Source organism: Lutjanus erythropterus, chromosome 17, assembly GCF_056507025.1.
Source record: "Lutjanus erythropterus isolate fLutEry1 chromosome 17, fLutEry1.hap2, whole genome shotgun sequence".
Classification (NCBI taxonomy): domain Eukaryota; kingdom Metazoa; phylum Chordata; class Actinopteri; order Lutjaniformes; family Lutjanidae; genus Lutjanus; species Lutjanus erythropterus.
This window is the reverse complement of record NC_139333.1, coordinates 22,846,428-22,874,147: the sequence shown is the minus strand read 5'-3', so window position 1 is coordinate 22,874,147 and position 27,720 is coordinate 22,846,428. Positions and strand designations below refer to the sequence as shown.

Genomic DNA, 27,720 nt, shown 5'->3' with positions numbered 1-27,720 from the left:
TAATTAATTGTTGGTTTTGGTGTTGAAAAAATAATCTCAGTGTTTGTTTTGTGCTCAGTTTGTTTTTTCCAGTCCATACAGTCATCCCTACACAGTCATCTGCTTACTCTTCATATGACTTAAAGAAAAAACAACATCCTCCCACTTGTACCCAAACATCCCACAATCTCTGCTGCTCCCTTTTAAACATGCAGATAATCTGCCTGGCCGCCTCTCTCCGTCTGACAGTTCATGTATTAGTGTATTTATTTATCTCAGAAGACACATTAACATTCAAACAAAACTTTAAACATCTCTGTGTCCACCCAGCACAAACAGGCCTCATGAGTCTGTGTGGGTGGAGGCCTGCAGAGAGAGAACAGGATGGAGAGAACCAGTCTCGAGATGAGTGTGTGTGTGTGTGTGTGTGTGTGTGTGTGTGTGTGTGTTTGTGTGTGTGTGTTTGTTCCCCCTCAGCCTGATTAAGCTGTTGCATTACTGCTTTTACTCGACGCAGCACTTTGAGCCTCAGTCCTGCTCAGACAGCCCGGTGAACAGAGTGGAAATAAAAAGGCACTATTTTAGGAGAGAAAAGTCGACGTTTGTCAGTGAAGACTAAGAATCCGCCGACAAAGTGAAGGTGTTTGATTGAGGAAGATCGTGTCATATGATCAAAAGCTCCAGAACAGCAAACTAGAGCAGTGTTTCTCAAACCTTTTTTTCATGTCATGTTGAGAGATGCACTTATTTGCTGTCATACTGAGACTCAAATGAGATTGTTACCACTCTTGTGTCTATCTGGTAAATATGAAGCTTGAGCTAGCAGCGGGTTAGCCTAGCTTAGCACAAAGACTGACAAAACCTGCCTACCATCGCCTACAAAGTCCTCACCCCTCACAAAACTTTCACCGTTCAGTTTTAATTAATTAAATGAGATAAAATATGTTTACTCCAAACTTTTAGACATGCTAGCTGTTTCCCCCTGCCTCCACTATTTATGCTAAGCTAGGCTAACTGGCTGTACTACCTTGTATTTAATGGACAGATATGAGAGTGGTATCGATCTCCTCGTCTAACTCTCACCAGTTAAGTAACAGAGGTGAGACCAAGTCATTGTTTTGCAGGTCTCAAGTCCTTGCACTTAAGTCCAAAATCAAGACAGTCAAGTCCCAAGTTCTCAACTTTGAGTTTCAATTCCTACACAAGTCATAATGTAAAAGTTGATTTTACAAACAAAGCACCAACAGGGTCATAAACCGACTGAAAAGGCATTGAATTTAATATTCTCAAAATGAGGCCTTAACAAAATATTGAATTTCTAATCTGTCTCCTTTCATAGGATTAAATTAATACTGTAACATCATAAATAAGTGTCAAATGTATAAAAAAAAAATTGTGTGTGTGTAACACAGTAATTTACTAGATTTGCTTTGACTCAGATATTACAACAGCAGAGTCGCTGCTTTCATCAGTGTACTGCTTTACGCTGTTGACCTTGGATTGTGCACAACCTCTGTCACAAATCAGCCAGCTGTCAGGAAGGAAAACAAAACATCTCGCTAACAAAGTAAAACAAGCAAACACAAAACATCAAACTGTGGCGCTTGTGGTGAGATTTTTTTTTTAATTACTGTTTCCAAGGTCAGTAATTAACTCAACCACTAACTTCATTAATTTACTTCAATCTCAACCTCAAGGTCCTTAAAGTCATCAGAAAAATCTGGTGAAGATCATGTGATACAGCTGAGAGCTCCAGCTGCTAAATAAACCTCATGGTGAGACTGATATGTCAACTTCTATTTCTAAATTTAAGAATGAACTTTAAATCTGAAGCTTTTACATGGTATTTAGTCATTCAAACTGATCAGTTCTGAGTTTCTAAAACGCCACATCTTTCCTCCAAACGTCAGTCGGTGGTTAATGTACACGTAAAAACAAACATTTTAATCATAATGCTTCTTCTCGCTCCACCCTCGTCTTCACTCCCACCTCTTTCCTCTGTCTCTGAAGTCGGTGGAGGCAGAGGTCTGATGTGCTGCCTTTTTTTTTTTTTTTTCTCACGTCAGCAAACCTCAGCAGAGACACAGGCAGCCAAGAACTGTGGGGTCGGAGGTGCAGCATAAATTACAGCGCTGCTTTTCTATCTTTCACTCTCTGACACACACACACACATACACACACACTAACAAACACCCCCCTCTCTGTCTCCTGACACACACATTTTCTCACACTTGTGCACACAGCTGCTGCACAGCTGTCTGATCCATGAGGAGAGAGAAAGGCAGTAATTTGGTCGCCTACATCTCTGATATGTATCTCTGACACACACACACACACACACACACACACACACACACAGAGTCTGGCTCCTTTCAATTACCTCACACACACACACCCACACACACACACACACCCACACACTGTGAGGGGGGGGAAGCTTTCATTCACTAATGAAACAACCACAGAACTTTCTGGTCTCTCATTTAGAGATTTAAGAAAAACACAAGTAGATAAAACAAAAAAAAAAAAAAAAAGAAAAGAAAGAAAGAAAATTGGTGCTTTGAGTTTATTTTCTGTGTTTGATAAAAAAAAAAAAAGTTATCTTCAAAGCTCTAATCTTTTATAGGAACAGTTCGACATTGTGGGAAATATGCTTATGCACTTTCTTGCTGAGAGTTAGATGAGAGGATTAATACCACTTTCATGTCTGTGCGATAATTGCAGGGCTACAGCCAGCCAGTTAGCCTAGCTTAGCATAAAGATTAAAAACAGGGGGAAACAGCAAGCCTGGCTCTGGCTACCAGCACCTCTAAAGCTGGCTAATTAAGTAATAGCTCGTTAATCTGTACAAATATCCATATAAAAACGTCAATTAGCCATTTTGTTGGGTGATCTGTTGCAACCAGAGAAGACTCCAGGAAGTTTACGGCTCCCAGCTAAGAAATAGTCTGGCACATAACCCCTTTAAAACAGCACAACTGATGGTTTTAAACGTTGTTTTTTGTAAACAACAAACAAGCTATAGCATGTCAAATAGTTAGCTTTAGAGGTGCTGGTAGGCAGATTTTGTAGGCAGAGCCAAGCTAGCTGTTTCCCTGTTTCTGTTTGTTAAGCTAAGCTAACCAGCTACTGTAGCCTTATATTTGTTTTCTAGTTATATGTGAGGATTGACACCATTCTCAGGTTTTCACAGTAAGCTACCAGGAGCACCTGGTTAGCTTAGCTTATAGCTCCTTAATCAGTACAAAACCCAAAATTTTAAAAATGTCAATTAGCCATTTTATGCAGGATCAGTTGCCAGGCGACCAGTGGAGACTCCAGGAAGTTAACTGCTCCCATCCAAGAAATAGTCTGACACATAACCCCTGTTAAACAGCAAATTTCAGTATTTAAATTACTTGAAACAAGCTATAACATGTCAGTTAGTGAGCTTTAAAGGTGTTTGTTGGAGTTAGATGTGAGGATTGATACCACTCGCATGTTTGCACAGCAAATGTGAAGCTACCAAGAGCAGCCGGTTAGCTTAGCTTAGCATAAAGACTGGAAACAGGAGAAAACAGCTAGTCTAGCTCTGCCTACAAAACTGGCCACCAGCACCTCTAAAGCTGATTAATTAAATTATAGCTTGTTAAACCTGAGTTTAAAAATGGCAATTAGCCATTTTATAGGGGGACCAGTTGCCAGGCAACCAGGTTAGACTCCAGGAGGTTAACGCCATGGACAAGTCCGCATGATTGCAACAAATAGGAGGTAAGTACAACAACTACATGTACACTCTCTGACAATGAAATTTACATCATGTGGACATTAGTGCACAGTCATGGATGCTAAAAGTATAATTTTGTGTCCACTAGTTGCCTGGCAACTGGTCCAAGCCAAGAAGTCCAGCACAAATCCCCAACATTTGTTAAACTTCAGAATTTGTATGGTTTAATTTGTGTTACTAAGTCACCTTGAAAGGGGGTTGGTAAGATTAAACAGAGCGAGGCTAGCTGTTGCCCCTTGTTTACAGTCTTTATGCTAAGCTAAGCTAACTGGCAGCCAGCCGTAGCTTCACGTACAGACATGAGAATGGTATTTATCTTCTCATCAAACTCTCCACCAGAACACAATTAAGCATATTCCCCAATATGTCTTAAATGTACCTCCTAGGGAGGATCATAATGTATTTTCCACGGTGCTTTGTGAGAATTTAAGAGCCAGAAATGAGAACCAGTACATGTTCATTTTGTCTGTGTGAGAGCAGAGGAAGGACTGGACAATGAGGATCTTTGTGAGAGAAAAAGAAGAAGAAGAGGCTGTTTGCAAGTCTCTAAGGCCCTCTAAAAGCAGTCACGTACTATACAAGTGAAGTAAAACACACGGCATACTGTTCCTACAGCAGGAACACACTCTTAGACAATTAACACCTCCAGAGGTCCTCTTCTGGCCAATTATTGATGACCTGAATGTAGTTTTGAGTTCAGTAAAGCCTCTAGGTGATAATAACAACTTCTTCAAACACATGCTGTCTCCAGATGCTTTATTTTTTCAGCTATTAACACAAAGAAACACAGTCAACAGAGTGAAAAGTAATTATAAGCAGTCAGTTGCTGTTTGTGGTTTTTAATCACTTAGCGTACTCAACACCTAGACATAAATATTAACAAATCCAGTTGAAAGACCAGAGCCAACACTTAATTTATTCAACAACAAATACGGACTGTGCATTAAAAGTCTGATGCTACCGACTGTTGTTGAATATAGCCATGTTAGCTGCTTTGTGAGGCTGTTCTTTGTATAAATAAAACATGTTGATAAAAAGTAGTATTTTGAAAAAAAAAAAGTGTAATTGTAAAATAAAAGCAGTCTTTGGGTGGATTTTTGAAGTAAAAACTAAAAACTACAGTTATGCTAGCAAGCAGCTCTGTGAGGCTATAATTAGGCACAGCAGTGTTTTCAGCACATGCTAACATTGGCATGCTAACAAGTTCACAATGACAGTGCTAACATGCTGATGTTCAGATTACAGCTTGTTCAGTCTTACTAGTGTACTGTAAAATAAAGTGCAAACTGTTTCTACAGAATATCACAACAATTCATTCAATAATTGTTTCCTTTTTTTTTAATCTGTTTTGTAGAATTTATCACATTAATCAACACTTTTGTAAATGTGCTGGTGTTAGCCAGCTGGCTAATTGTGAACTGCAGTCCTTTGTTGAGATGTTCTGAAACCTAAAAAGATATTTATTTAAATATTTAAGTCTGCATCAAAGTGGCGGACTGATGGAAGAACACTGCCGTCCATAGAGCTGTGCTGCTAGCTCGGCTAAAACATATTTTAAAACAAAACAGAGGCAAAGGCACATTGGGATGTGATGTGCTCCCAGCTTTGAATAAGCAATAAATGGATCCCAGCCAGCTCCTGACTGCATGCAGGAAGGTGATCAGACCAGTGCTCACGAGGGGCTCGCGCTGTTCAACCACACAAACCTGTGATAAAAAGCCAAAAGCAGCACAGATCTGAAACCAGTCTGAGCTGGATGGTGCCACCACAGCAAGTTGCATGATACACCAGTTACCCAGAGAACTGGACGTCAGATTTCTGGGATATGACTGCACAAAGGTGGAGGCAGTTGAGGAAGTATTCAGACCAGTCAGTATTCATACCACAATGTAAAAATACAATGGAAACTCCTGCAGTAAAAGTACCAAAGTATCTTCATTTAGAGCGTGACATCATGGCGCTCCCAGTGTCCTGAAACATGTTGGGGTTTTTTTTTTTTTTTTTTTTTTTTTTTTACCAATCTTAAAATATTAAATTCTGCAACAAGCTAAACTTTTTTTTTTCTAGGTCTTCAGGGTCTTTCCTCTTAGTTTTGTTGCAGGACAAGTTACAGCTTTGAAGGTCACATATTAAGCAAAATACACTTTTTCGTGTTTTTTCAACAATGTGTCCCCAGTAAGGCAAAGCCAGTTTAACCACAAGGCAGTTCAAAGTGCTTTGCATAAAACATTAAATAGCATTAAGACAAAGTGTAAAAGGAGCAGAAAAGTAATACCAAAAGACATTTCAACAAAAAGATTTTAATAGAAAATAAAAACAAGATAAAACAAGAAAGTAAAAGTTACAGTGCAGTTCAAGATATTAATCAAAAGCTTCAGATTTTGTTTAATCAAAGGCAAACTAAAAAGACTTCAGCCTTGATTTAAAAGAACTGAGAGTTTTCTGGAGTTTGTTACTTAAAAACTGAGTGCTGCTTCTCCATGTTTTGTTTTGACTTTGTTGACAGAAAGTAGACCCGTCCCAGAAGACCTGAGAGATCTGGATGGTTCATAATGTAGTGGGAAAATTATATGCTGAACTGGTCACTGTTGTTCTCATAGTTACTTCTCATGTTTTGTCAGGCACGAACTGGTTGCTTGTCCTTGAACACACAGCTGTTCTCCCTTTGGAAGAACAACTTCTGATAACACAATCACATCCTGACTCTCCCACTAAGCTCTTCAGGTCCATCCTGACCCAACCTCCTTCGTCTTCTAACCCTTTTCATCTTTGATTCATTATCAGTTCATTTTACACTTTCTGTGCGACTGTGTACTGATCCTTTGCAAAGCTTTATTAAAACACCACAAAGACAATCTCAGTCATGGTGTCTGTCTTCATTTTCAGATTTTCCACCACAGTAGCAGCCCATCAGACATATATTTTGGCCCTAAACCATTCGGTGCTTTATAACCAACAGCACTATTTTGAAATCAATACTTTGGCAGACAGGAAGCCAGTGTAAAGACCTCAGAACTGGAGCGATGTGATCCACTTTTCTGGTCTTAATTAAAACATGAGCAGCAGCAGCAGCGCTCTGAATCAGCTACAACTGACTTGCTTGCGCCACCTTTCAGAAAATGTATGTACTGGTCAGATTTGCCTCCCTGTGTGATGTCACAACAGTCTTAGCCCAACCTGTCGACAGGTGATCATCCCATGGCGGCCTTGCAAGAAACCAAAAATACAACAATTCAAAATAGAAATAGGACATAAAGATATTAAAACACTGGTCATTTGTAAAACATTGAATATTTTTGTTTGATTCCTTCCTTTCTTTGTTTCTCATGATACCCCTATGTACATAGTTGTATATAGTTTATCTTGTTGCTTTTTTTTTTGTTTGTTTGTTTTTTGTTTGTTTTTTTCTCCCGCCCACTGAATACCTCGTGAATCACAGTAAGTAGGGAGCAGGTAGCTGACCAATCAGAGCAGTCTGGGCTTTTTGGGAACAGAGGCAGAAGCATTCCAGAACAACGTGAATGAAGAAGCTGCAAAAATGGCCAGTATAAGAAAAAATAATGTCTTCTTTAAAGGTACAGTTCACACAAAAATGAAAATTCAGTCATTATTTACTCACTTTCATGCTGAAGGGTGACTTTAGATTAGCCCTGTGCTAAGAGTTGACCCTTAGCCCCTTTTCACACACACATTTTCAAGCCAGGGTTAAGCTAAGCCCAGGGCTGTATGCTAACCCTGTTCCAGAGCAGCACCAGCTTCCCCAGGCTAAAGTTGGAGGTAGCCCACTTTGAAACATGCTAGAATTGGTGTGCAGGTGGTCTCATGTACCTGCAGCCCTCTGGGCCCCGCAGGTGGATTATAAATTTGTGCATTCCAGATTGTCAGTCAGTTCAGCAGGAGGAGACGATCCAAACTGCACAGCTTCTCCTGCTCAGCCCTGCAGCCGTGAGACACTCACCCAGCAAGGTGGATACAGCACCACCTGCCTGAGACTCCTGTGTGCTGGAACAAACACAATTTAATTTCCAATTTAATGAACTGCAGCTGTTATTCTGTTGCATCACACACAAAAAAGACAGTCCACTTCTGTATCATGTATATAAAAGCTAAACATTAGCAACATGCTATCACTCATCAAGTTATTGATCTTAAAATAATAGGGATGTATCTGTAATTATTACATCAAAATAGTTCTTTTCACTTAAGGTCAGTGGTTTCAAAGATGTTTTACCCTTTAATATCAGGCGTCTACTTCACTCTACTCAGTCCTCATTTTAACATAATTATACTGTTTTTTTTTTTTATCTATTTATGAAAAGGAGTGATACATAACTAATGAGCAATACTTTGTACACTCTAGTTACCAGAGGTGGATTAAATCACACATGTGCAAGTCACAAGTGTTTTAATGCTGAGTTCAATGCTCTGTTTAATTCATTAGAGCTGCTGTCTTCCACAGGGGCCTCTCCACACAGGCCCGGCTGTTGTCAGGAACAGCTGACTCCACCTGCTACGGGTGTGACGGCAAGAGTCTGGTAAGATTTCCAAGAAGAAAATGTCCTTGCATGATCTGCATGAAGTATGTAAGTGCAGGCAGCCACTTAAAGGGATAGTTTGGATATTTTTTGCACTGGGGTTGTATGAGGTACTTATCCATAGTTAGTTTGCCTACAGTAGATGGCAGTAGACACACAACCAGTTTGGAGAAGCAGCAGGAGTACTGGTGTAGGAACCTAAGTAACGTACTGCTGTGGACAGGGTCAATTTCAAAACTCAAAAGAATTTATATTTGATCCAAAACCATGTCCCTCAACTTTTGTTTTTTACAGTGTAGTTTGTTTTTATTTTCCAATAACATTTTATTTGAATGAAGATTAAGTGTACAAAAAAATACAAATACTATGTAAATGAAATTACTGTCCTTCCATGCATTATCCTGGACTGGATATCAACACAAGATTATAGGTTGGCAAAACTTACTTACTGATATTGTAATTTTTAACGTGGCTAAAATGCTTTTTTCTGCTGACCCTGTCCACAGCAGTGCTCCTGCTGCTTCTCTGAGCTGGGGATGTGTCGACTACCATCTACTGTAGGTGATAAGTACCTCATACATCCCACTTAAAAAAAAAAAAAAAAGCCAAAATATCCCTTTAATTCAACACAAACAATTCAGTAACTTCAGATTTTTTTCTTATCTTTTTATTCACATACAGTACCTTCAGTTCTGGACAGATTACATTCAAGAATATCAAAAGGAAATGCCAAAAGAGAGAATTCCCTCACTACCCCAAAGAGCACACAGAAATGCGTTGGGACGTACAGTACGTATACCTCTGTTAAAAATCTGCCACCATATATTACATATGTGAACATTATAGACTACAAAGTACAGCAACGTAACTTATACTCTATAACATGCACATAACGTAACATATGAAGACAGAGCCAAGCTATTTACACTTGATCCAAAAATGTAGTTCCTCTTCTTAACCTTAATTTTCATATTTTTTTATACATATTAACATGTACAGTATTATTCTTTAGTGGGGAGAGTTGGACCGTTCCTCCAACGTCCTTGACATCACACACACCACACCAGTTTGTTGTTTGAAAGCACTCTACACTCTACTTCACCATAAATAAAACAATTACAAAAATATACCTCACTTCAAACAGAGCCATAGCAGGAAAAGCGCTTACAGCCATCGTGGAATGATACAAAATAAAAACAACGACCTGGAAAGATGAGATGGAGGAAACAGAGTTTAAAGAACATGCTGGGATTCCGATGAAAAGACAGCAGTTTTAATGGGAATGTTTGAGGTTGAGACCGGCCGTGGATGGCGGCTGGGGCTGGCTGGGACGGTGGTGGTGACGTGGGTGGTGGTCGTCTGGGTGGAGGGCGGTTGATTTCCTGGCATGGCTTCCCTTTGAAGTCAAACCTCCCTCCCTGCTCTTCGTGGGAAGATGTGTTGAAAATTAGTAAACATCAGCGATATGGGAATGCAGTGGGTTAAAAACTCCAGTCCATGTTGGATTAGTAGTGTGTTTACATTCACAGGTATATCCCATCGTAAAAAGGCTCAGGAGGGTGCGATGTGTGTCAGTGTATGTGTGTGTGTGTGTTGCTGCTGCTGCTCCTCCTGAGTGGTAGAAGACTAGAAGCGAAGCTATTTCTTCTTGGAGTTGACGCTCTTGCAGACCCAGTTCATGCCCTCCTGAAAAGAGAATTTAAGAGAAACAGCAGCACAGTGAGAAGGGGAGAATAACGGCACGTAAAAACGGGGCAAGTTCAGCCCGTCTGCTCACCTGAATCCCCTCACCAGTGAGGGCGGAGCAGGACTGGATTTGCCACATGCGATCCCGGATGGTGTGCAGATTGAGGCCCTCTGCGATCTCGGAGGCCGGGGCGGCTGTCAGCAGGTCCTGCTTGTTTGCAAAGATCAGCACAGGAACGCCGCTCAACTTCTCCTCATCCAACAACTCAGCCAGCTCCTGCAACACACACACACACACACACACACACACACACACACATCTGTCATCTGTCACAGAAGACAAGACTCCGGTGCTTCATGTAAACAAAAAACAAAACTTGAGGCTAGATTTGAGACTTGAATCTTGGACTCCAGTCATTCTCAAGTCACAAAGTGATGACTTGAATCCTGTGAGAGTAGTTTTGAGCTGCTAAAGTCCTTGAACAATAACAAAAAATGCAAAGGCAGTATAGGCATAACCACACACCCTGAATATTTGACTGGAAGTGATGCAAACAAGTGAGCAATCACAAGATTGTTTCAGTTTTACCCAATGAAGATGTCCTTATCTACTCTGTGCATCACCGAACAGGCTAAATGATATGTCGCTTGTATTTCTTCACAGTTTTGCACACTTGCTTCACCTCCAACCCCTTTTCTTTGGTGAAAATCGATATCGAAGGGCCTTTCAGGCACAATTCAGTATGAGCTGCACTCGTGGCTGGGGTTCAGTACAAGCTGCGCCCAAAGTTCAACCTTGTTGAAGTTTGGGAGCTTGCCAAATGGTGCCGTGCAAGTCATTGGAAATAATGGGTTTCAGAGTGCAGTGGTGCTGTTGTCATCAGTGACATCCTTGGCACTTCCCTCCAGTCAGCAGTAAACAGGGAGGACAAGAGACTCATTTACAAGGTTGAGAAGCAGCACATCTGACATGATCCACAGCAGCCTTATTATAGGGATATCATCAAAAAGGATGAGATTTGGAAGGAAAATGTGGAGCTCTTGGGAGTCTTAAGTGAGTAAACTGACCTCCTACTTATTGAAACAAAGCTGACTTAAAGCCATACTATTCAACATTTTCCTAAAAAAAAAACAAAGTATGAACATAATCCCTTTCAATCATCACTTATGACCCACTAGACATGTGTGGTGGTGTCTGTATCCGCAGAAACTCTGTTCTTTGCCTGTATTTCTAATTATTTTGCTTTGCTTGGGACACACAAGAAAAAATGTTGATTGTTGACTCTTATTCTCAGGACATCAAATACAGATGTCTTGGGTTGGTACAGTGTCCCAGGCACAGCAAAATAATAAGAAAATAAGAAGGTACAGGCAGATGGCGTGATCTCTGCCATTTATATTTTGCCTTTAGGGGAATATGCTGAAATGCCATCCACCTCATTTAATGGTGAGCCATCAGAGATCTGAAAGTCTTGCTTTTGACATCCAGTTTGCTTCTGAAGAAACAAGACTCAACTTGAAACTTGCCCCAAAAGATTTAAAAACAAATTAAATAGTATATTAAAACTTCAACAATTAGTTCATTGATAGAAAGTTATTTAGGTTGAAGTTATTTTTAAACTTAAAAATGCAGAGAAACAAAACAAAACAAACAGAAAAACACTGGTCACACCTTCTCAAAAGTAATATTTTCTGGTTTGCAAAGTGTTTAGTTTATGGGTCAGTCAGACAAAACAAAAAATGAAGACAGTTTAGGAAAATGTGATGAACATTTTTCACTGTTTTGTGACACTGTAGACCAAATGATTAATTAATATTGATAAAATAATTTGTTCTTGTAATGAGAACTTGATGTATACATTTTAGTGCTAAACTAACAACACTGTGGGTTGCAGTGTTTAACAAAGTGGACTGTATGTTTTGCTTCTAGATTGGCATTAAATTACCTGATTTTTGAAGGAAGTTTTTTGTAGAGGTGTTTTGATAACATTTTTTCCTTGCCGATACTGATTTTGATAACTGAACTTGTGTGTATCAGCTCATACAGAGTAATGATATGATACCAGTGTGTTAGAGAATATGCATTGTTATCATTTTTAACAGCTAGAGATTCATAGATAAAGAAAACCATTGTTAAATACAGACCTACAGCATATACTGTAGTGCATGCAGAGTGAACACCGACACTAAACAATGTATATTTTACATACCTGACCCGTCTCCTCAAATCTCTTTCTGTCAGCGCTGTCTATGACATAAATCTGAAACACAACGGAAGTTCTTCTTGTTAAAATGTGCAGCAAGTCCTGCAGTGTGTGCAATAAACAGCGACTTCTGTGTTTGGTGCATCTAGCGCTACTTACCAGCACATCTGTGTTTTCAAAGTAGTTCCTCCAGTACGGCCTGATCTTCCTCTGACCTCCGATGTCCCAAACATTCAGTTTAAAACCCTGAGACTGGACGCTCTTGATGTTGAAACCCTGGAGGAAAAACAAAAGAACAAGCAGGTTAGAGAGGGGAAGCAGAAAAAGAGCAAGGCCACCCATCCTTGTTGCATTACGCCTGTTTCCTCTGATAACAGGTGGTGTGTGAGCGAAACTTTCCTCCATACCTGTGTGGGGGTGATGTGGCTGATGTCCTCAGATGCCAGCTGTTTGAGCAGGGTGGTCTTCCCGCCGTTGTCCAGACCCAGCAGCAGTATCCTCACCTCCTGGTCTGGTGTGCTCTTTAGCTTGCGCAGAATGGACAGCAATCCCTGCAACAGTCAGAGAGAGGAGCAGCCATGTGATGTTACTGAGCCCGGGGGGGACAGGGGGAGCACTGTTGCAGCTCACTAACCACCATTGTAGAAATGCATCTCCTCCTTCCATCCAGCCGCACTCCTCACTCACAGGCCGTGCAAGTGTATTTATTTAATGATGAGAGAGCTCTCTCCTAACGGTACCAATAAATGAAGGCAACAACGAGCCCCGTGAGTAGTTTGTAACATTATGTTTAGTTTCCTTTAGTCTTTTGGGCTACTTGCTTCAATGCGGGGCTAGTTAACGGCACGCAAACAGGAGCTAAACGTAGCTAACGTGCTAAGCTAATCTCCCCTGATAACTGAACGAAGCAACAAGGCAGCTTTTGCACTTCAATGTTTCTTTCGGGAAGCTGAGGACAGCGGCAGCCATTAATGCGCAGCTATATTAAAGTGAACTCTAATTAATTTGAATATTTGCACATTTCGACCTTTAAGTTAACAGTTAATGGCTAATTATTAGGATAAATTAAACTCACCATCTTGTTGCCTTCTCTCCTGGAGACGCCGCCGAGGGTTACTAAGGGGGGTGACGTCAGACGCACAGACACGCACAACAAACACTCAGGTCGTGTCTCTGAAAGGGAACTCTGGACTCACGACTTATCTCGCGAGACTGATCATTGTAACCTAAACTATGATTTTTTTTTAAAGCTATCCAAGTGCGTTCTATCCCCAACCCTGCCCAGAGTTTAACCATCGGGTTTTCACATCGCAAAGCATAATCAGATTGTCCAAAATGCACAATTAATGAACAACGCTTAGACATCTCGCGAGAGTTTTGCATAGGCTCGAATCATGGTCGTGTCTAGATAGGAACCCCAGACCTGTGACTGGGTTTGGAAGAAAGTATGGAGAATTTCCTCTCAGAATAAGTATTAATGATAAAATGACAAAGATGACATTTAAATTTTCAAGTTTCAAGTTTCGAGTGTATTTAATTTCTCCACACAACGTGGTATGGAGTACAAACATAAAATAAAGCAACAACACAGTGATAAATGACAAGAATAGATCAATATGACAAACATTGCTCAAAAATGCACCTAGTTTACCTACTACTCTAGGTTTATGTGTCTGCAGCAATAATATGAGTTTAAACATAGACGGATGATTAACAGAATATTTTGGTAAGTACCTCCTTCTATACTCAACAATGAACTGAATTTTTACATTCAAACAAAACATGATATTCATCCCCCAACAATTTATCATTACATAAGGTACAAAACCCTTTATCCCTCTCCAGTTCTTTATATCTTCATGTTATCTATTGAATACATAGAATATAGTTGTTAAAATACGTTCTTGCAAGGTGTAAACTGAATATTAGTTCTTCTTCTTACATTTGAACTTATTTTGTGAAAATAACTAGATGGACTAAGTTTTAATCCAACTATTTAACATTTTTGGTAAAGTCCACGTACATTAAATGAAACTGACAAATAGAAAACCAAACGTTATCTCACTTTTAGCTGACATTAACTAATATAACAATTTACAAATCAAACTAAAAAAAATATAAACAATATTAGAAACATGAAATTATCAACGAATGTTTCCTCCTCCTGTGAATTATTTTGCTTTTACTGAATATCACAGCGTCCGGCATATTCACGTTACTTAATATTTTTCTTTTCTTTCTTTCTTTTTTTTTTATTTTTGTCATAATTGCATTCCTTGACACTTGCTGTTTGTTTGTTGTTTATTATGTTACTGATAAAGTGATATATTGACCTAACTGTGTTTTATGTACCTTAACCTAAACAAATCTTAACCACAGCACCATAAAACATAATTAATTTGTACACGAAGAAAATTGAGAAGCCAGGTGAACAAATCTCGCGAGAGTTTCGCAAATCTGGAGTTCTAATCTAGACACGACCGAAAACTGGAGCACAACCGCAGGAATGTGTAGGGAACCCCCAAAGTCGTAAATCTCGCGAGAGTTATACTTTTAACAATTTTTTTCCCACTTTTCCTACCCTTAAGCAAGTGTTTCTGACTGTAAACCTATCTAAATTGTAACAAAAATGTTGCACATCATAAACCACCGGATGTCTTTATAATGTGTACTCTGTAGAAACAATATATACAAATCTCGCGAGAGCTTCAGAAATCTAGGGTTCCCTTCTAAACACAACCAACTATGGGGGACGAGTTAAGCTTCCTGCTAAATTGTGTTTCAAATGTTGGCCAGAAATAGTTACACGTTTCTTTTTGCGGACAGGTTGTGCCCACAGACGTTGCAATAAGTTACTGCACGCAAATATGTGTAATTTGTCCACGAAACCTAGAACAAACATAAAGGTAATTAGCTAGCTAGTTAGCATAACAGTTGGGTTAAACCACACAGTAGCAGTAAACTTAAATTCAGTCAATATATTGACTGTATCTTTTCCGTGTCTTCATTTTGGACAGTAATAAAATAAATAAAGAAACGTCAGGTTTGGTTTTCGCCGGGTGGGTTTCACGCAGGGATCTGCCCCAGCTCGTGATTGGAGGGTGACATGCCACGTGTCTTTACTATGCCACAGAGCACATTTGACTACCTGACAGGTTGCTCTGTGTGTCTGTGCCTGTCTGTAGGTCGGTTGAGGACTCTTTATAAGGTATGTACTGTGTTTTTGTCGCTGTAGATTGCAGACCGTGTGTGTCGGTGTTTGTCGCCTTGTTTTGTGCTGTTTGCTGAAGTCAGACTCAGCTGGTAACTCGACTAATGGTTGCATCACTCTGAGCTCCGACTGACGTGTTTTCACTCTTTTCTCAGCAGTTTGGTCGGTAGACTGAACACAAGACCCCACTACTCTGTGCACACGTCAAGTTTATGTGTTTGTGAGAGGAGCTGCATATGTAATTTAACACATTTTGTGCACGCACATGCTTTAAACAGCAGAGATTGCATTGTGTTAGCTCATTTGGTTGTAGTTATCCAGATGTATTCAGATGTTGGCTGTGCTCTGGCCTGCAGTTCCAGTTTGTCAAGCATGTGGAGAAGTTTCTGCAAGTACCTCCAATTTCTGTCGACTTAAACATTCCCATGCAGCCTCCAGTTAGCCCTGTACATGTCTTTACAATTAGGATCGGTTTTATAGCCAAGAAGCTTTTCACATAGAAGGAATTTGCTGTGATGTACTGGTGCATAAGTAAAGTTCATTTGGTAGAGCACCTTTCACAGAGCAAGGTCACAAAGTGTTTCACAAAAACAAAAAAACAAAACAGAATTCCAATAAAAACAAACCAGCAATCAACATAAGCAGCAAACAGACCTTATTGATACACAAAAATAGACAGCACAGGGTGAGACAAATGCCATTTTGAAAAAATGGGTCAACAAACATTAAGAAAAAGGGCAAGTACTTAAAGTGAAAAACAGCATAAATAGAAATTTGCCAATAGAATCTGAAAACAAATAAACGTACAACATGACATGAAATAAGCATGTTTATGTAGGAATGTGCAAAATATTTGACAAGGAATGTGTAAGTTCACAGTTTTACCCCTACCTATAGGGCTGCAAATGACTTATTTTCATGATTGACTAATCCATTAATTGTGTCAAAAACATCATAAATGGGGAAAAAAAAACAATCCAAAACGTTCAATTAGTTTCTTGATGTATTGTTGAGCTCGTGGTACTGCCTACATGTTGAAGAAAAACATAAAATCCTCACATTTAAGATACTGGAACCAGAGAATGTTTGGCATTTTTGATTGGAAAATGACTGATACAGTTAATAGTTGCAGATTAATTGATTAATTGGTCATCGTTGCAGCTCTAGTTCTTATTCATTCAGGTATTCAGTTTACTGTCATAGAGGTTGAAGAAATCCAGCAAGTATTCACATTTTTGGAGCTACAACCAAATAATTTTTGAGGTTGTGCTTAAGAGCGTATTGAAACTGCTTCACTGATGATGAACATAGGAAAGTAGAGCTGAAATGATTTGTTGATTAATCAATAGAAAGCTGCAACTAATTCCTCTACCAGTTTATTAACACACAGGGATGAGTATCAAGAACTGACTGGTGAGTACAGGAATATTGATAAGCTCCTGGACAAACGATACTGATATCTGTATTTATGTAAAGTTACATAAACAGCTGAGAAAACTTTTTAAAAGTATGGGCTCACTTTACTAATTTGAATGAAAACGCAGTTAAATGCAACAACTCTGGAAACAATTTACCTTGTTATGTCTGCAGAGAAATAATACTAACTATGCTATAATAAAAGTTTTTGGTTTTTTTTTTTGCACCAAATTTTGCACAAAACAGTATTGGTTTTGATAAGCAGTATCAGTATTGATCAGTGCTTTAATATGCAGCTTTAATATGTTGTTTAGTTTTCTGCTGCGTTCTCTCTGTTTGTCCTCATCCTGCCTGAAGACCTACTTTCTCTGCAGGGAACAACGGTTTCATCCCATGAAACCAGCTCCAGTGTTTGTGTATAAATCCTTATTGATAAGTCATGGTATGTAGGGCACACGTTTAGTGTTCCCCATCAGGTTCTGCAGCCTTCACCCTACTTTCTAAACAAACAGCTCCAGAAACAATCCAGTTCCAGCCAGACTGAGCTGTGCTGATATACTGTTCTCCTCATGTGCCCTTTATTTCTGAAAGATAAAGCCCCACAGGACATGTTTCTGTTGTGAGATATTTCAGAGCACCTACAGTAAATAATTAGCAATGTAATGATGAAAATGCACAGTGGGATGTTTAGATAGTTTGGGCTGTGATCAGCAGGTTCTGGTTGGGTAATAGGCAGCAGAATGCTGAAGCTGCCGAAACCCAAAATGACACCTGTGGAACCATTTAGCAGGAGGTAGTCAATGATTTCCAGAGCAAGTGTGGCCCTTGAGGATTTCTGAGGTAGGAACGAGAGTTTGTGTGTTGGGTTTGAACCCAAGGGCACAAGTTGGAAGTCCAGCAGCTTGGGAGGGGGCTTGAGCTGAAAAACTACAACTCTGAGAGAGGAGAACGGCAGTAACTGAAAGACCACTTTCACAGGGTTGAGTCGTGGTCGACTTAGATGGCTTTATCAGTGACTGAAGCCGATATTTAGAGAGCACAGCGGCTGATATCAAAACGAACAAAAGTCATACATAATTGCATTATTTCATGCACATTACAACGTAATACACACGGGTATCTTAGCCAGTAACATGCTGTTTTAGATGGATGAAAAATACATTATGTTGTGTTGTAGATTTCAGAACATGACAAGTCTGCCTGCAGATGTGTCTGCAGACGGTTTTATTTATTGGTTTTGTGAGTGGAGCCTTAGGCTGATGGCAACTATCTCAAAATGTCACATAATCGACCTGATTAATCAGCCGACCAATTATCATTAGGGTTGAGTGAACCAGACTTGCCAGGGTTCAATGCCAATATGACTGTAGCTAAGATTTTCACTATTTCCTTATTTTCTCAATTGTTTGGTCTGAAAAAAAAAAGTGAATAAAGCCCATTCTAATTTTCCCAGATCTCAAAATGTTTCTTTTGACCAACTAAAACTCAAAGACCCAAAGATGTTTCATTAACAATCACAGAAGACAAAGAAAATCAGATAATCCTCACATTTAAGAGGATGAAACCAGAGACTGAGTCTGAACCTGAGACGATTATTATTATTATCTTTTTTTTTTTTTTTTTTTTTTTTATGATTGACTAATCGTTGCAGCTCCAGTTTACTTGTGCTGTCAGTCAGGTTCTCTGGTGCCATGAGTTTGAATAAGATACCTTTAGGGCTGTAATGCTTATTTCTTGATTGGTAGATTAATTATTTTGTCTATAAAATATGAGAAAATAATGAAAATGGCCATTCTGATTTTTCAAAGCACAAGGCATCATCAAAATAGCCTCTTTTTTTATGACCATCAGTCCAAAACCCAACAATATTCAGTATCTGACTTATGAACAACCAATAAATTCTCCAGAAAGCAGCAGGTATTTTGGCTTTTCTGTTGATATCAGGGCGTCATTATGTTTTTCATGCTTGTAAAACTAACAGCTGTTCCAATTTGTTAATTTCCTCTGCGATCTGATTACGATCACTAAGGAAATTAACCATTTTTTTAACCGTTGTTATTGTTCGTGTGTGCTGTCTTATCTTTTTATTGTGCTTATCAAGTTTATTTATTAGTATTATTTATGGATTATATTCTACATTTAGCTCATTTGTATCATGGCTTGTTTGTTTGTTACTTTTTTTTTTTTAGTGTATAACAAGCCGCTCCAACATATAATCCCTCATGGGATTTGTAAAGTTGTATTATATTGATTAAAAGCATCAAATCATCACTTTGGAGAAGTTTGAACTAGATGTTGATTGATATTTTTGCTTGAAATGATAAAATAATTATCAAAATATTTGCCAGTTAATTTTCTGTCAATTGACAGTTGATTAATTGAGCTGCTGTTTCAGCTCTAGTTGGCTTTGCACATTACAAAAACTATATGTTCAAGTACTGTAACCACCGCAAATTCATAAAAAGAAGGTCAAATTATGGCTTAATGGGAAACTTGGTGGTCTAAGCTGGTGTTTGGTCTAAAAAAGTGCCTGTTTATAAGTGTCCAATGATAACTGTAGTGATAAATCAAATAGCTTCTGATCTTCCTAATTTTCGGACTGAGCCGACTAAACTCACACATCTGTGGGGATGTGAGTTCAAAGGTAAGGCAGTTTGACCCGTTCTGACCCACTGAGCTGCAAAAACCTGTTAATGTTACATCAGCTTAAACCAGGTCTGGCTGGTTTGTCAACAAACATGACCCAGGTTGTGATAAACTGACGAGAAACATGCAAGTATTTAATTCCTGAACACTCTTAAGTAATTTCTTTTATCTGGCTGTTAACTGTATGATTCATTCCCTTGTTTTCTGCAGGTTTCGGCTGTGGCTGCTGAGTGACCCGGTGTCTACACACTTGAACTTTTTAATGCATTAAGTTTGGACTGTTTTTTTTTTTTTTTTAACAACCACAATGGCTCTGAGCTCATTCGACATCGACGCACCGCGATGGGATCAGTCCACCTTCATGGGAAGATTGAAACACTTCTTCAACATCACAGACTGGCGGACGGCGCTCTTACCCGACTCACGCCTGGATGAGGCCAAAGCTTTAGTAGAGAGCTGCAGGTGAGATGACAGACTAAAGATAAACGTGAACAGACTCTAAATGTCTCATGTATTTGTTGATAGTGTGATGATGCATTACTATACAGATATTTAATGATTAAGGGGTGACCTGGACCCTATTTTCCCACGTTTCTGTGGGCAATTGCACCCATCTTTGTATGTTCATTAAAAGTGCTTGTTTTTGCCAAACTTCAAACTGAAGAGAAACAAAATAAAACTGGGTTCGTCCTTCCACTGTTCCAAAAATCACCAGCTCTGGTTTGGTTAAAATAAACCCTTGAATCACCAAGTTAGATGTGAAAATACTCAGTGGCTGTACACGCCGTTTCTCCTCGCTAAACCAGAGTTGGTGATTGTTTGAACAGTGGTAAGACGAACCAAGACATGTTTTGTTGTTGAATTAATCAGCTGTTTCTGGTTAAACAAAAAGGATCTTACTTTTATTGGATGCACTTCAACGGTTCACAATTGCCAATAAGGATGAATTTGCAGACTGTTCCAGGCCTGACAGCTGCAGCAGTCTTCCTCAGTACTTGTTGTTCCCATTAGTCACTTAGATGAAAAAAAAACCCACTTTAAATGAACTTTAATCAAGGGTAATCTATGATGCAGAGGTAAGGAGATATGGTGCACAGTATGTGGGATATGTTTTTGAGTGGTGCCTCATACCCTGCGGTCAGCATTGCACCGAGTCACCTGCAAGTTTCAACATGAAAAATGCACCGACATTTAAAAAACCTGGCTATGCAAGAATGTTTCTGCATGTACAACCCCAACTCCAAAAAAGTTGTGACGTTTTGTAAAACGTAAGTAAAAACAGAATGCAATGATTGGCAAATCCTTTTCAACTCATATTCCACTGAATAAAGTACGAAGACAAGATATTTAAAGTTCAAACTGATAAACTTTATTGTGTTTCGTAAATACACGCTCATTCTGAATTTGATGCCCGCAGAACATTTCAAAAAAAGTTGTGACGGTGGCAACAGAAGACTGGGAAAGTTGTGTGATGCTCAAAAAACACCTGTTTGGAACATTGAAGAGGTGACGGTGTCATGATTGGGTATTAAAGGGGGCATCTTCGAAAGGCTCAGTTGTTCACAAGCATGTATGGAGTTGTAGTTGTAGTTGATGGTATGACAATGCCTTCTAACATCCTGTGTTCATGTGTTCAATATGTGTGTTTCTGTTGCTCTGCAGGGCAGGATCCGTCCCTCCCGGCACCACAGAGGAGCAGCTCCACTACGCTAAGAAGCTGTACGACTCGGCCTTCCACCCCGACACAGGAGACCGCATGAACCTCATCGGCCGCATGTCCTTCCAGGTGCCCGGAGGCATGGCCATCACCGGCTGCATGCTGCAGTTCTACAGGTACAGAGGAAGGAAAACCCAGAAAGAGCTGCGTCTGAACACACCAGCCCACAGTTTGACAGAGGTTTCTTAACTGTGTGTTTGTAGGACAGTTCCTGCTGTGGTGTTCTGGCAGTGGGTGAATCAGTCCTTCAACGCTCTGGTCAACTACACAAACCGAAACGCTGCCTCCCCCATCACTCCCAAGTAACAATCTACTGCACATTTAAACTTTCAGTGAATGTCCATGATGAGTGAGACATTAATGTTGTGTATTCCATGTGGGAAAAAGTGTTATATTGTGTTTCTCAGGCAGATTGGAATCGCCTATGCTACAGCAACCAGCACGGCGTTAGCAACGGCAGTCGGACTCAACCTCTACACAAAGGTACAAACACACACACAGACCACTGACTGTTTAATGCACCTGCACAAGATCGTTTTTTAATGCACTTTTTTTTTTTTTACCTGTGTTTTTCTAAATAAGATACTGTGTTCTCCTGCAGAAAGCTCCTCCTCTTGTGGCTCGCTGGGTCCCTTTTGCAGCCGTGGCTGCGGCCAACTGTGTTAACATTCCTATGATGAGGCAACAGTGAGTCCTGCTGTGTTTCTGTTTGAGCTCCTACAAATGTATGCAGAGGCGCAGAGGCTGAGGTTATGGTGTATTGTGCAGATTTTAATGGCGAAGTGTGAGACCCTTAAAAATCTTGCTGATCTTAAATAGTGAGATGTGTGTTAGCAAGGCGGTGTTTCATGCCGAGGAGATTTTTGTCGAAACATGTCATCATGGAGAAACAGTCATGAGAGGAGGCCAATTTAAATATAACATCTCAAAAAACAATGAAATAAAGTTAGATATCACTATAGTTGGGTTATTTTTTAGTCACCTAGCGGCACGGTAAGGTCAGTTAGGACACAGAGTTTTGCTTTGACAACTTAAATAAATTAACATTAACTTGTTAATAACACTTTGCAAAAGAAAGTTGCATTTTTTTGTTTTTCGGCATAATCCATTAAAAAAACAGCAGCTTGTTCTAGGAAGAATAAAACTAATCTGTTTCTGATTGTATTTAGTAAAATTACCAAAAAAGATTATAGGATTACAAAAATTCCAGCAAAATAATGATTTATGAGTAAATGAAGACCTGCACATGGGGTGGGGGGCGTTCCACAAAAAGGCTAAATCTTTTTGGTCTTCAAACTCACAGTGCAAAATTATAAAATATAAAAGTGCACAGAGCATTGATCAGTTTAAAAGAAAAGCATTATTTTCATGACAAAAATAAATAAAAATGCAAAAAAAAAAAAAAAAAAAGTAAATAACAAAACATTTAGTCTCTTCATTGCTATGATTGGTGGAACTCGCAGGAAGCTGCAGTGATTGGCCAAAACTGTGGTGATTGGCCAAAACTGTGGTGATTGGCCAAAATTGCAGAATTGTGCAGAATTCACGGGAATTGGTCTAATTTGCGATAATTTCTGCGATTGCAACATCAGAACATCCTGGAGGGACTGATGATCAGACTTAAAGTTGATGTAGCTTTTTGTTTTTTTTTAACAGTAGCACTCTTCCAGTAATGAAGGTTTTGCTGATGTTCTTTTTGCTTTAATTTAGTCTTTTCTGTTGAAAATCCCCCTTTTTGTTTTGTTATGAACCCTTAAAGTTCACCTTGGAGCCCCTGTGTGCTTTTTTACAGTGAAGTCAGTAGCAGATTGTTTACAGCTAACATACGTCAACGAAGAGGCTGCTGTGATTTACATTGTTTCCCCTTCATTTCATGTTTTCAGGGAAATTCTGAACGGCATTGCTGTGACGGACGAAAACGGCAACAAACTGGGCCACTCTACGGTCGGCACTCTGGATACACTCAAGGACATTTTTAAGAAATGCACAATAGTTTTTCTTTACTATTCACAAACCGTCTTTATATGTTGTGCTCTCTCTCCTGTAGAAAGCAGCAATAAAAGGCATCACTCAGGTGGTCATCTCTCGGATCACAATGGCCGCTCCTGGAATGAGTATGCAGAGAAGTTTCCCCTTATAAATATTACATCAAGTTCTTCCAACTTATCCTTTTACTCTTTTGACTTTTTTCTTCTCTCCTGTCAGTCGTTCTCCCCATCATCATGCAGAGGCTGGAAAAATACAAGTTCATGCAGGTCAGACCTTTAACCTTCATTATAATCCCGTTAAGTCTCCATCATAAGTGTGCAAGTGTCATCAGGCTCCGTCTGTCTTTTCACAGAGAATCACGTATCTCCACGGACCCATCCAAGTGATGATGGTGGGAGTGTTGTAAGTAGAGAGGCTCACAGGGATTTAAATGTTCTCAGGTTTCTGTTTCGTGGTGGAAAAAACTAACCTTTGTTCTTTTCTTTTTAAAGTTTGGTCTTCATGGTGCCTGCTGCCTGCTCCCTGTTCCCTCAGAGATGGTAACAATTCAGTTTCTGTACTTTCACCTGCTGATACATGTAGCTTATATGCTTCAACTCTGCTAGGAAGCTCACGTCTTCAGCCGACATAACTGCCTTTCAGACCTAAGGAATCTGTCGGTACCAGCCATGTCATGCTAGCTTGTCGGGAAGTCGGCTAAATAATGCTCCAAAGTTGGCATGAATTGTAGTGAGGGAAAAACTGGCACGGCCAGGGTGCCTCGACATCTTGCGTCAGCACTTTCTCCTTAACATGAATTTCCATTTTTATGGTAATCCCATACAGTTTCAGTCAAAAATCATGTAATGTTTTGCATACAGGATAAATGTGTTATATTCTGCATATGGGGGTCCATAAACAGTCTTAGAATATCATAAATCTGACTGGGAAGCTGAGATTTTTGTAAATTCAATGAGCTCCCTTGCATTCATGTGTGATGATGTTGGTCTCCATAATAATAATAATAATTTAATTGCAATGAGACCATATACCTTTTCATGGTATATTGAAAATAAGTGGATCTGTGAACAATACCCAGAACAGACGTGCACGCAGAAATCTCCAAATGTCCAAACTTGGGCTGCACAATTAATCGAAAATTTTTAAGTGCAACATGGTTTTCTGCAATTTTTAAATCATAGGAGGTGCAATATTTGTTGAAGACAAAACACGTCAGGAAAACATTTAAATGAATGAATGTCATGAGGCAGAGACGCCGTGTCCTACACATCAAATTAAAAAAAATTTAAAAAATCAGACCATATTCATTTTAAGATGTTTTTCAATCAAAATAAAAGTAATGATGTAAAAATTATGTGTTTTGGAGGAATTGTGAAAATTTTTTATCAAATCTCGAGTGATTAAACATGGTTGTACTGTACACAAAATCTGTGTTATAAATGGTAGCAACACAAAAACAATTTAGGAGACAGCTTCAACAATTTAGGAGACATATGTTCTAAGCTCTTATACACGCTAAACATTCAAAATAGAACAGGCACCTAAAGAAAAAACAATGTTTATTACAGATTTATGATTATAAAACGAAAATGGGTCCATCGTCGGGAGGTGTGGATCAGAAAAAAATGTGTTAACGCTGCACTCCTGCCATAATGTTGTCTGACTCACAATCGGCAGTTAAGCAAATTAGCAAAATGCATTATTGATGCAGCAGAACCAGACAAATGGTCTTTTTTTTATTCCACGCATTCTTCTCCCTTGAGAGCCTGGTGCCTACGTTACCCACAGTGCAACTCACAAAAGTACATATTTTCTTGACCACAATATTTTGAAAATAATTAGCAACTTGTTATCCTAATTATACTTGTAGATTTTGTTACTTTTTATTGAGACAGTCGTCTTCTGTCCGACTCATCAGTGACGTTTCTCGCAGTCTGTTTAGTCTCAATCTTTCTGCACAAGCAAACAAACCAGCATTTGCTTGTTTAATCAAACAAAGTGCATTCTGACCATGTTTCTCCTCCTTTCCTTCTGTCCACACGCTCCCTCCTCCCTCGTCTGTCTCCCTCTCTGTGTCTGTGTCTGTCACAGCTCGATGGCGGTGTCCAAGCTGGAGCCCGAGCTCAGAGACTCCATCAGGTCTCAGTATGGAGACGCCGTACAACGTGTCTACTTCAACAAAGGCCTCTGAGAACGAAGGAGGTGGTGATTAGCATTATCTGTTTAACACGAAAGACCGAATACCTATGTGTTTACGTGATTTGTCTTCATTTTATCATCATTAGTCATTATGAAATGCTCTTTTCCCTTCGTCGTCCTCAGATCAGATCTTATCGGTGGGAATTCTGTGGGATTTTTGATCGATCATGTCACCTTTTTAAATCTCTTTCTGTTACTTTTTCAAATTATTTGTGTTTTCTTGCATTAAACAGATACAAGGGGCACTGTGTACTCCTGTTGAGAAACCAAATGATCTCATCTCAGGAACAGCACGTCACTCTGTCAGTTAGTTTGTCTTCTTCATGGTGCTGCTCGTCTGTAGTTTTCTGTCTGTTACTGTCTCAATGTTGGAAAACGCTCTTAAACAATCTGTGCCTTCTACAAAGTGGCAGGAGCAACAACACTGCTGGATTTTCTTCTGTTTTTTTTTTTTTTTTTTAAATCAATGTTGAGTTTACTGTGAAGCCAGGACAGTATGTCTATCTATGCATGGGTCAGCTCTGAAATAAATGGTCATTGAGTGCCGTGTGGAGATAAAGGTGGAGGATACTGCCCTCTTCTGCCAGGATGGAGGTAGATGTATGACGACGCATTCTCATGATTTATCTGAGAGGTTTGCCAGTTGGATCATTTCACTGTGTGAACTCAGACTAGTGCCAGAAATCCTCAGTATAAGCTGGAATAAAACCACACAAATATTTGAAATTCAGCATCATGTGGTGGTGTTTTTTTTTTATGTGTCAGCGTGTGATAAAATGTACAGTTTGAATCAAAAGGTTGTCAGGTTTTAGGTTTGATGAAACCTCAATGAACTTTGTAGAGAAACAGCTGCACTCAGACAGACATTGATGTAAAAAGCACTCAGATCCTTCAGTAAAAATTACAATACCACAATGTAAAAACACAAGTGTACAATACAAGTGTGTAAAATTGCATTTAAAATCCTCCACAATTAAAATCCCAAAAGTATCAACAGCAAAATGTACCTAAAACATTAGAAGTTAAAGGTTAAAAATGACTTCTGACAAATACTCTGGATTATTATATATGATGACAATAATGTATCAGTACATTTGACTGCTGTAGTCATCATAAGCCCCATGATATGACATCATCACAATACTGAAGTCCAAAACTTTCATATCGCAATTTATTTTTACATTTCACAACATGTTGAGTATTGTATCTTGTGTCCCAGAAGGAAAACTTTTGTCAGTATCGGTTTTGTCCAACTGTTTTTTGTCTAATAAGTTGATTTTTTTCAGTCTGTCCATCTCACTTCAATCATTTTTATATAACTTATATATTTTTTATTTAATTTAAGAAAATATCAATATTTGGTGTCCATGTATCGATACAATATTGTCATGCAAATATCATGGTACCATGCTGTATTGATTTTTTTCTTTTTTTTCTTTTTTTTTACCCCAACCCTAACAGTTATAAAGTTTATATCAGTGGTTCTCAACCTAGGGGTCAGGCCCCTACAAAGGGTCACCAAGTAAATTTGAGGGGCCACGAGATGAATAATGGAAGAGGAAAGAAGAATAAGAGAGAGAACAAAAAAAAAACAAAGCTCTGCTACATGATTTAATTTTCAGACTTTTCTCTACTCTGTGTTTTTATTCTGAAATAATAAAAATTGGGCCTCAGTTATTTAAATTAAACAAACTGAGAAGTTTAACATTGAAATCTGTCTTTGGCAAAAAACTATCTCAAAGTATTCTTATAAGAGGTCATAAGCCAAAAAGTTTGGAAACTACAGGTTTAATCTTTAATAAAGTGTTGTATTTCCTTAGGTTATGCACGGCTTTTTTAAATGAACAATTCCAGCTGTCAGACAAATGTAGGCAAATGTAGTGGAGTAGAAGTACATTCAAAATTGTTCTGAAGAAAAAAAACAAACCACCACTGCAGACAGGAAGAGGAACAACAAACTGAACATCCTTAGTAAAAGATTTATGACTCACATTAATGTCAGAGCAGACCGGATATTTCTGAAGCAGTAATTTCCCAACATTAGGTTGTTTTTTTCTATACACACACGCGCGCACACACACACACACACACACACACACACACACACACACACACACACACACACACATTGTTTAAACTTTTTGTATTAGTGTGAATCTGTGATGGAAGAACTCCTCAGATCTTTTACAGAAGTAGAAGTACTGTAAAAGCACTGTGAAAATACTACAGCCTTCTATTATAAGCATTATTTGTAAATTTTACTCAAACCATGAAATGTAAATGTAAAATGGTCCCTGGTGTTTTTGGATTAATATTACTGCTGTATTAATGTGTATGCAGCATTTTCTACTGCAGAGGTTTAATATTGAGCT

At 39.1% G+C, this 27,720-nt stretch overlaps 2 protein-coding genes across 2 annotated transcripts; one reads left to right on the top strand and one right to left on the bottom strand.

The window, feature by feature from the left end:
- Window positions 1-8,965: 8,965 nt before the first annotated feature.
- Window positions 8,966-13,360, bottom strand: arl3b (ADP ribosylation factor like GTPase 3b). Its single transcript, XM_084741410.1, has 6 exons — window positions 13,246-13,360; window positions 12,578-12,721; window positions 12,330-12,446; window positions 12,177-12,227; window positions 10,058-10,243; window positions 8,966-9,966 (listed from the first exon to the last, which is right to left on the bottom strand). Exons 1-6 carry the CDS (start codon window positions 13,246-13,248, stop codon window positions 9,919-9,921), a joined length of 549 nt encoding a protein of 182 aa, XP_084597536.1. The 5' UTR covers window positions 13,249-13,360; the 3' UTR covers window positions 8,966-9,918.
- A 1,862-nt stretch (window positions 13,361-15,222) lies between these two features.
- Window positions 15,223-25,593, top strand: sfxn2 (sideroflexin 2). The gene is made up of 12 exons (XM_084741408.1): window positions 15,223-15,378; window positions 19,654-19,905; window positions 21,106-21,276; window positions 21,364-21,462; window positions 21,568-21,643; window positions 21,762-21,847; window positions 23,044-23,104; window positions 23,208-23,274; window positions 23,366-23,415; window positions 23,502-23,551; window positions 23,641-23,688; window positions 25,241-25,593. The coding sequence occupies exons 2-12, from the start codon at window positions 19,751-19,753 to the stop codon at window positions 25,338-25,340; spliced, it is 963 nt and encodes a 320-aa protein (XP_084597534.1). The 5' UTR covers window positions 15,223-15,378; window positions 19,654-19,750; the 3' UTR covers window positions 25,341-25,593.
- Window positions 25,594-27,720: the final 2,127 nt, after the last annotated feature.

Bases quoted from the DNA above. Each gene is read 5' to 3' on its own strand.
- arl3b (XM_084741410.1), bottom strand. The intron at 12,447-12,577 runs GTATGGAGGAAA...TTTTTCCTCCAG, and splicing joins GCCACATCACCCCCACACAG to GGTTTCAACATCAAGAGCGT. The intron at 12,228-12,329 runs GTAAGTAGCGCT...GTTGTGTTTCAG, and splicing joins TTGAAAACACAGATGTGCTG to ATTTATGTCATAGACAGCGC.
- sfxn2 (XM_084741408.1), top strand. From the start codon at position 19,751: ATGGCTCTGAGCTCATTCGACATCGACGCACCGCGATGGGATCAGTCC. The intron at 21,848-23,043 runs GTGAGTCCTGCT...TCATGTTTTCAG, and splicing joins ATTCCTATGATGAGGCAACA to GGAAATTCTGAACGGCATTG. The intron at 23,416-23,501 runs GTCAGACCTTTA...GTCTTTTCACAG, and splicing joins AAAAATACAAGTTCATGCAG to AGAATCACGTATCTCCACGG.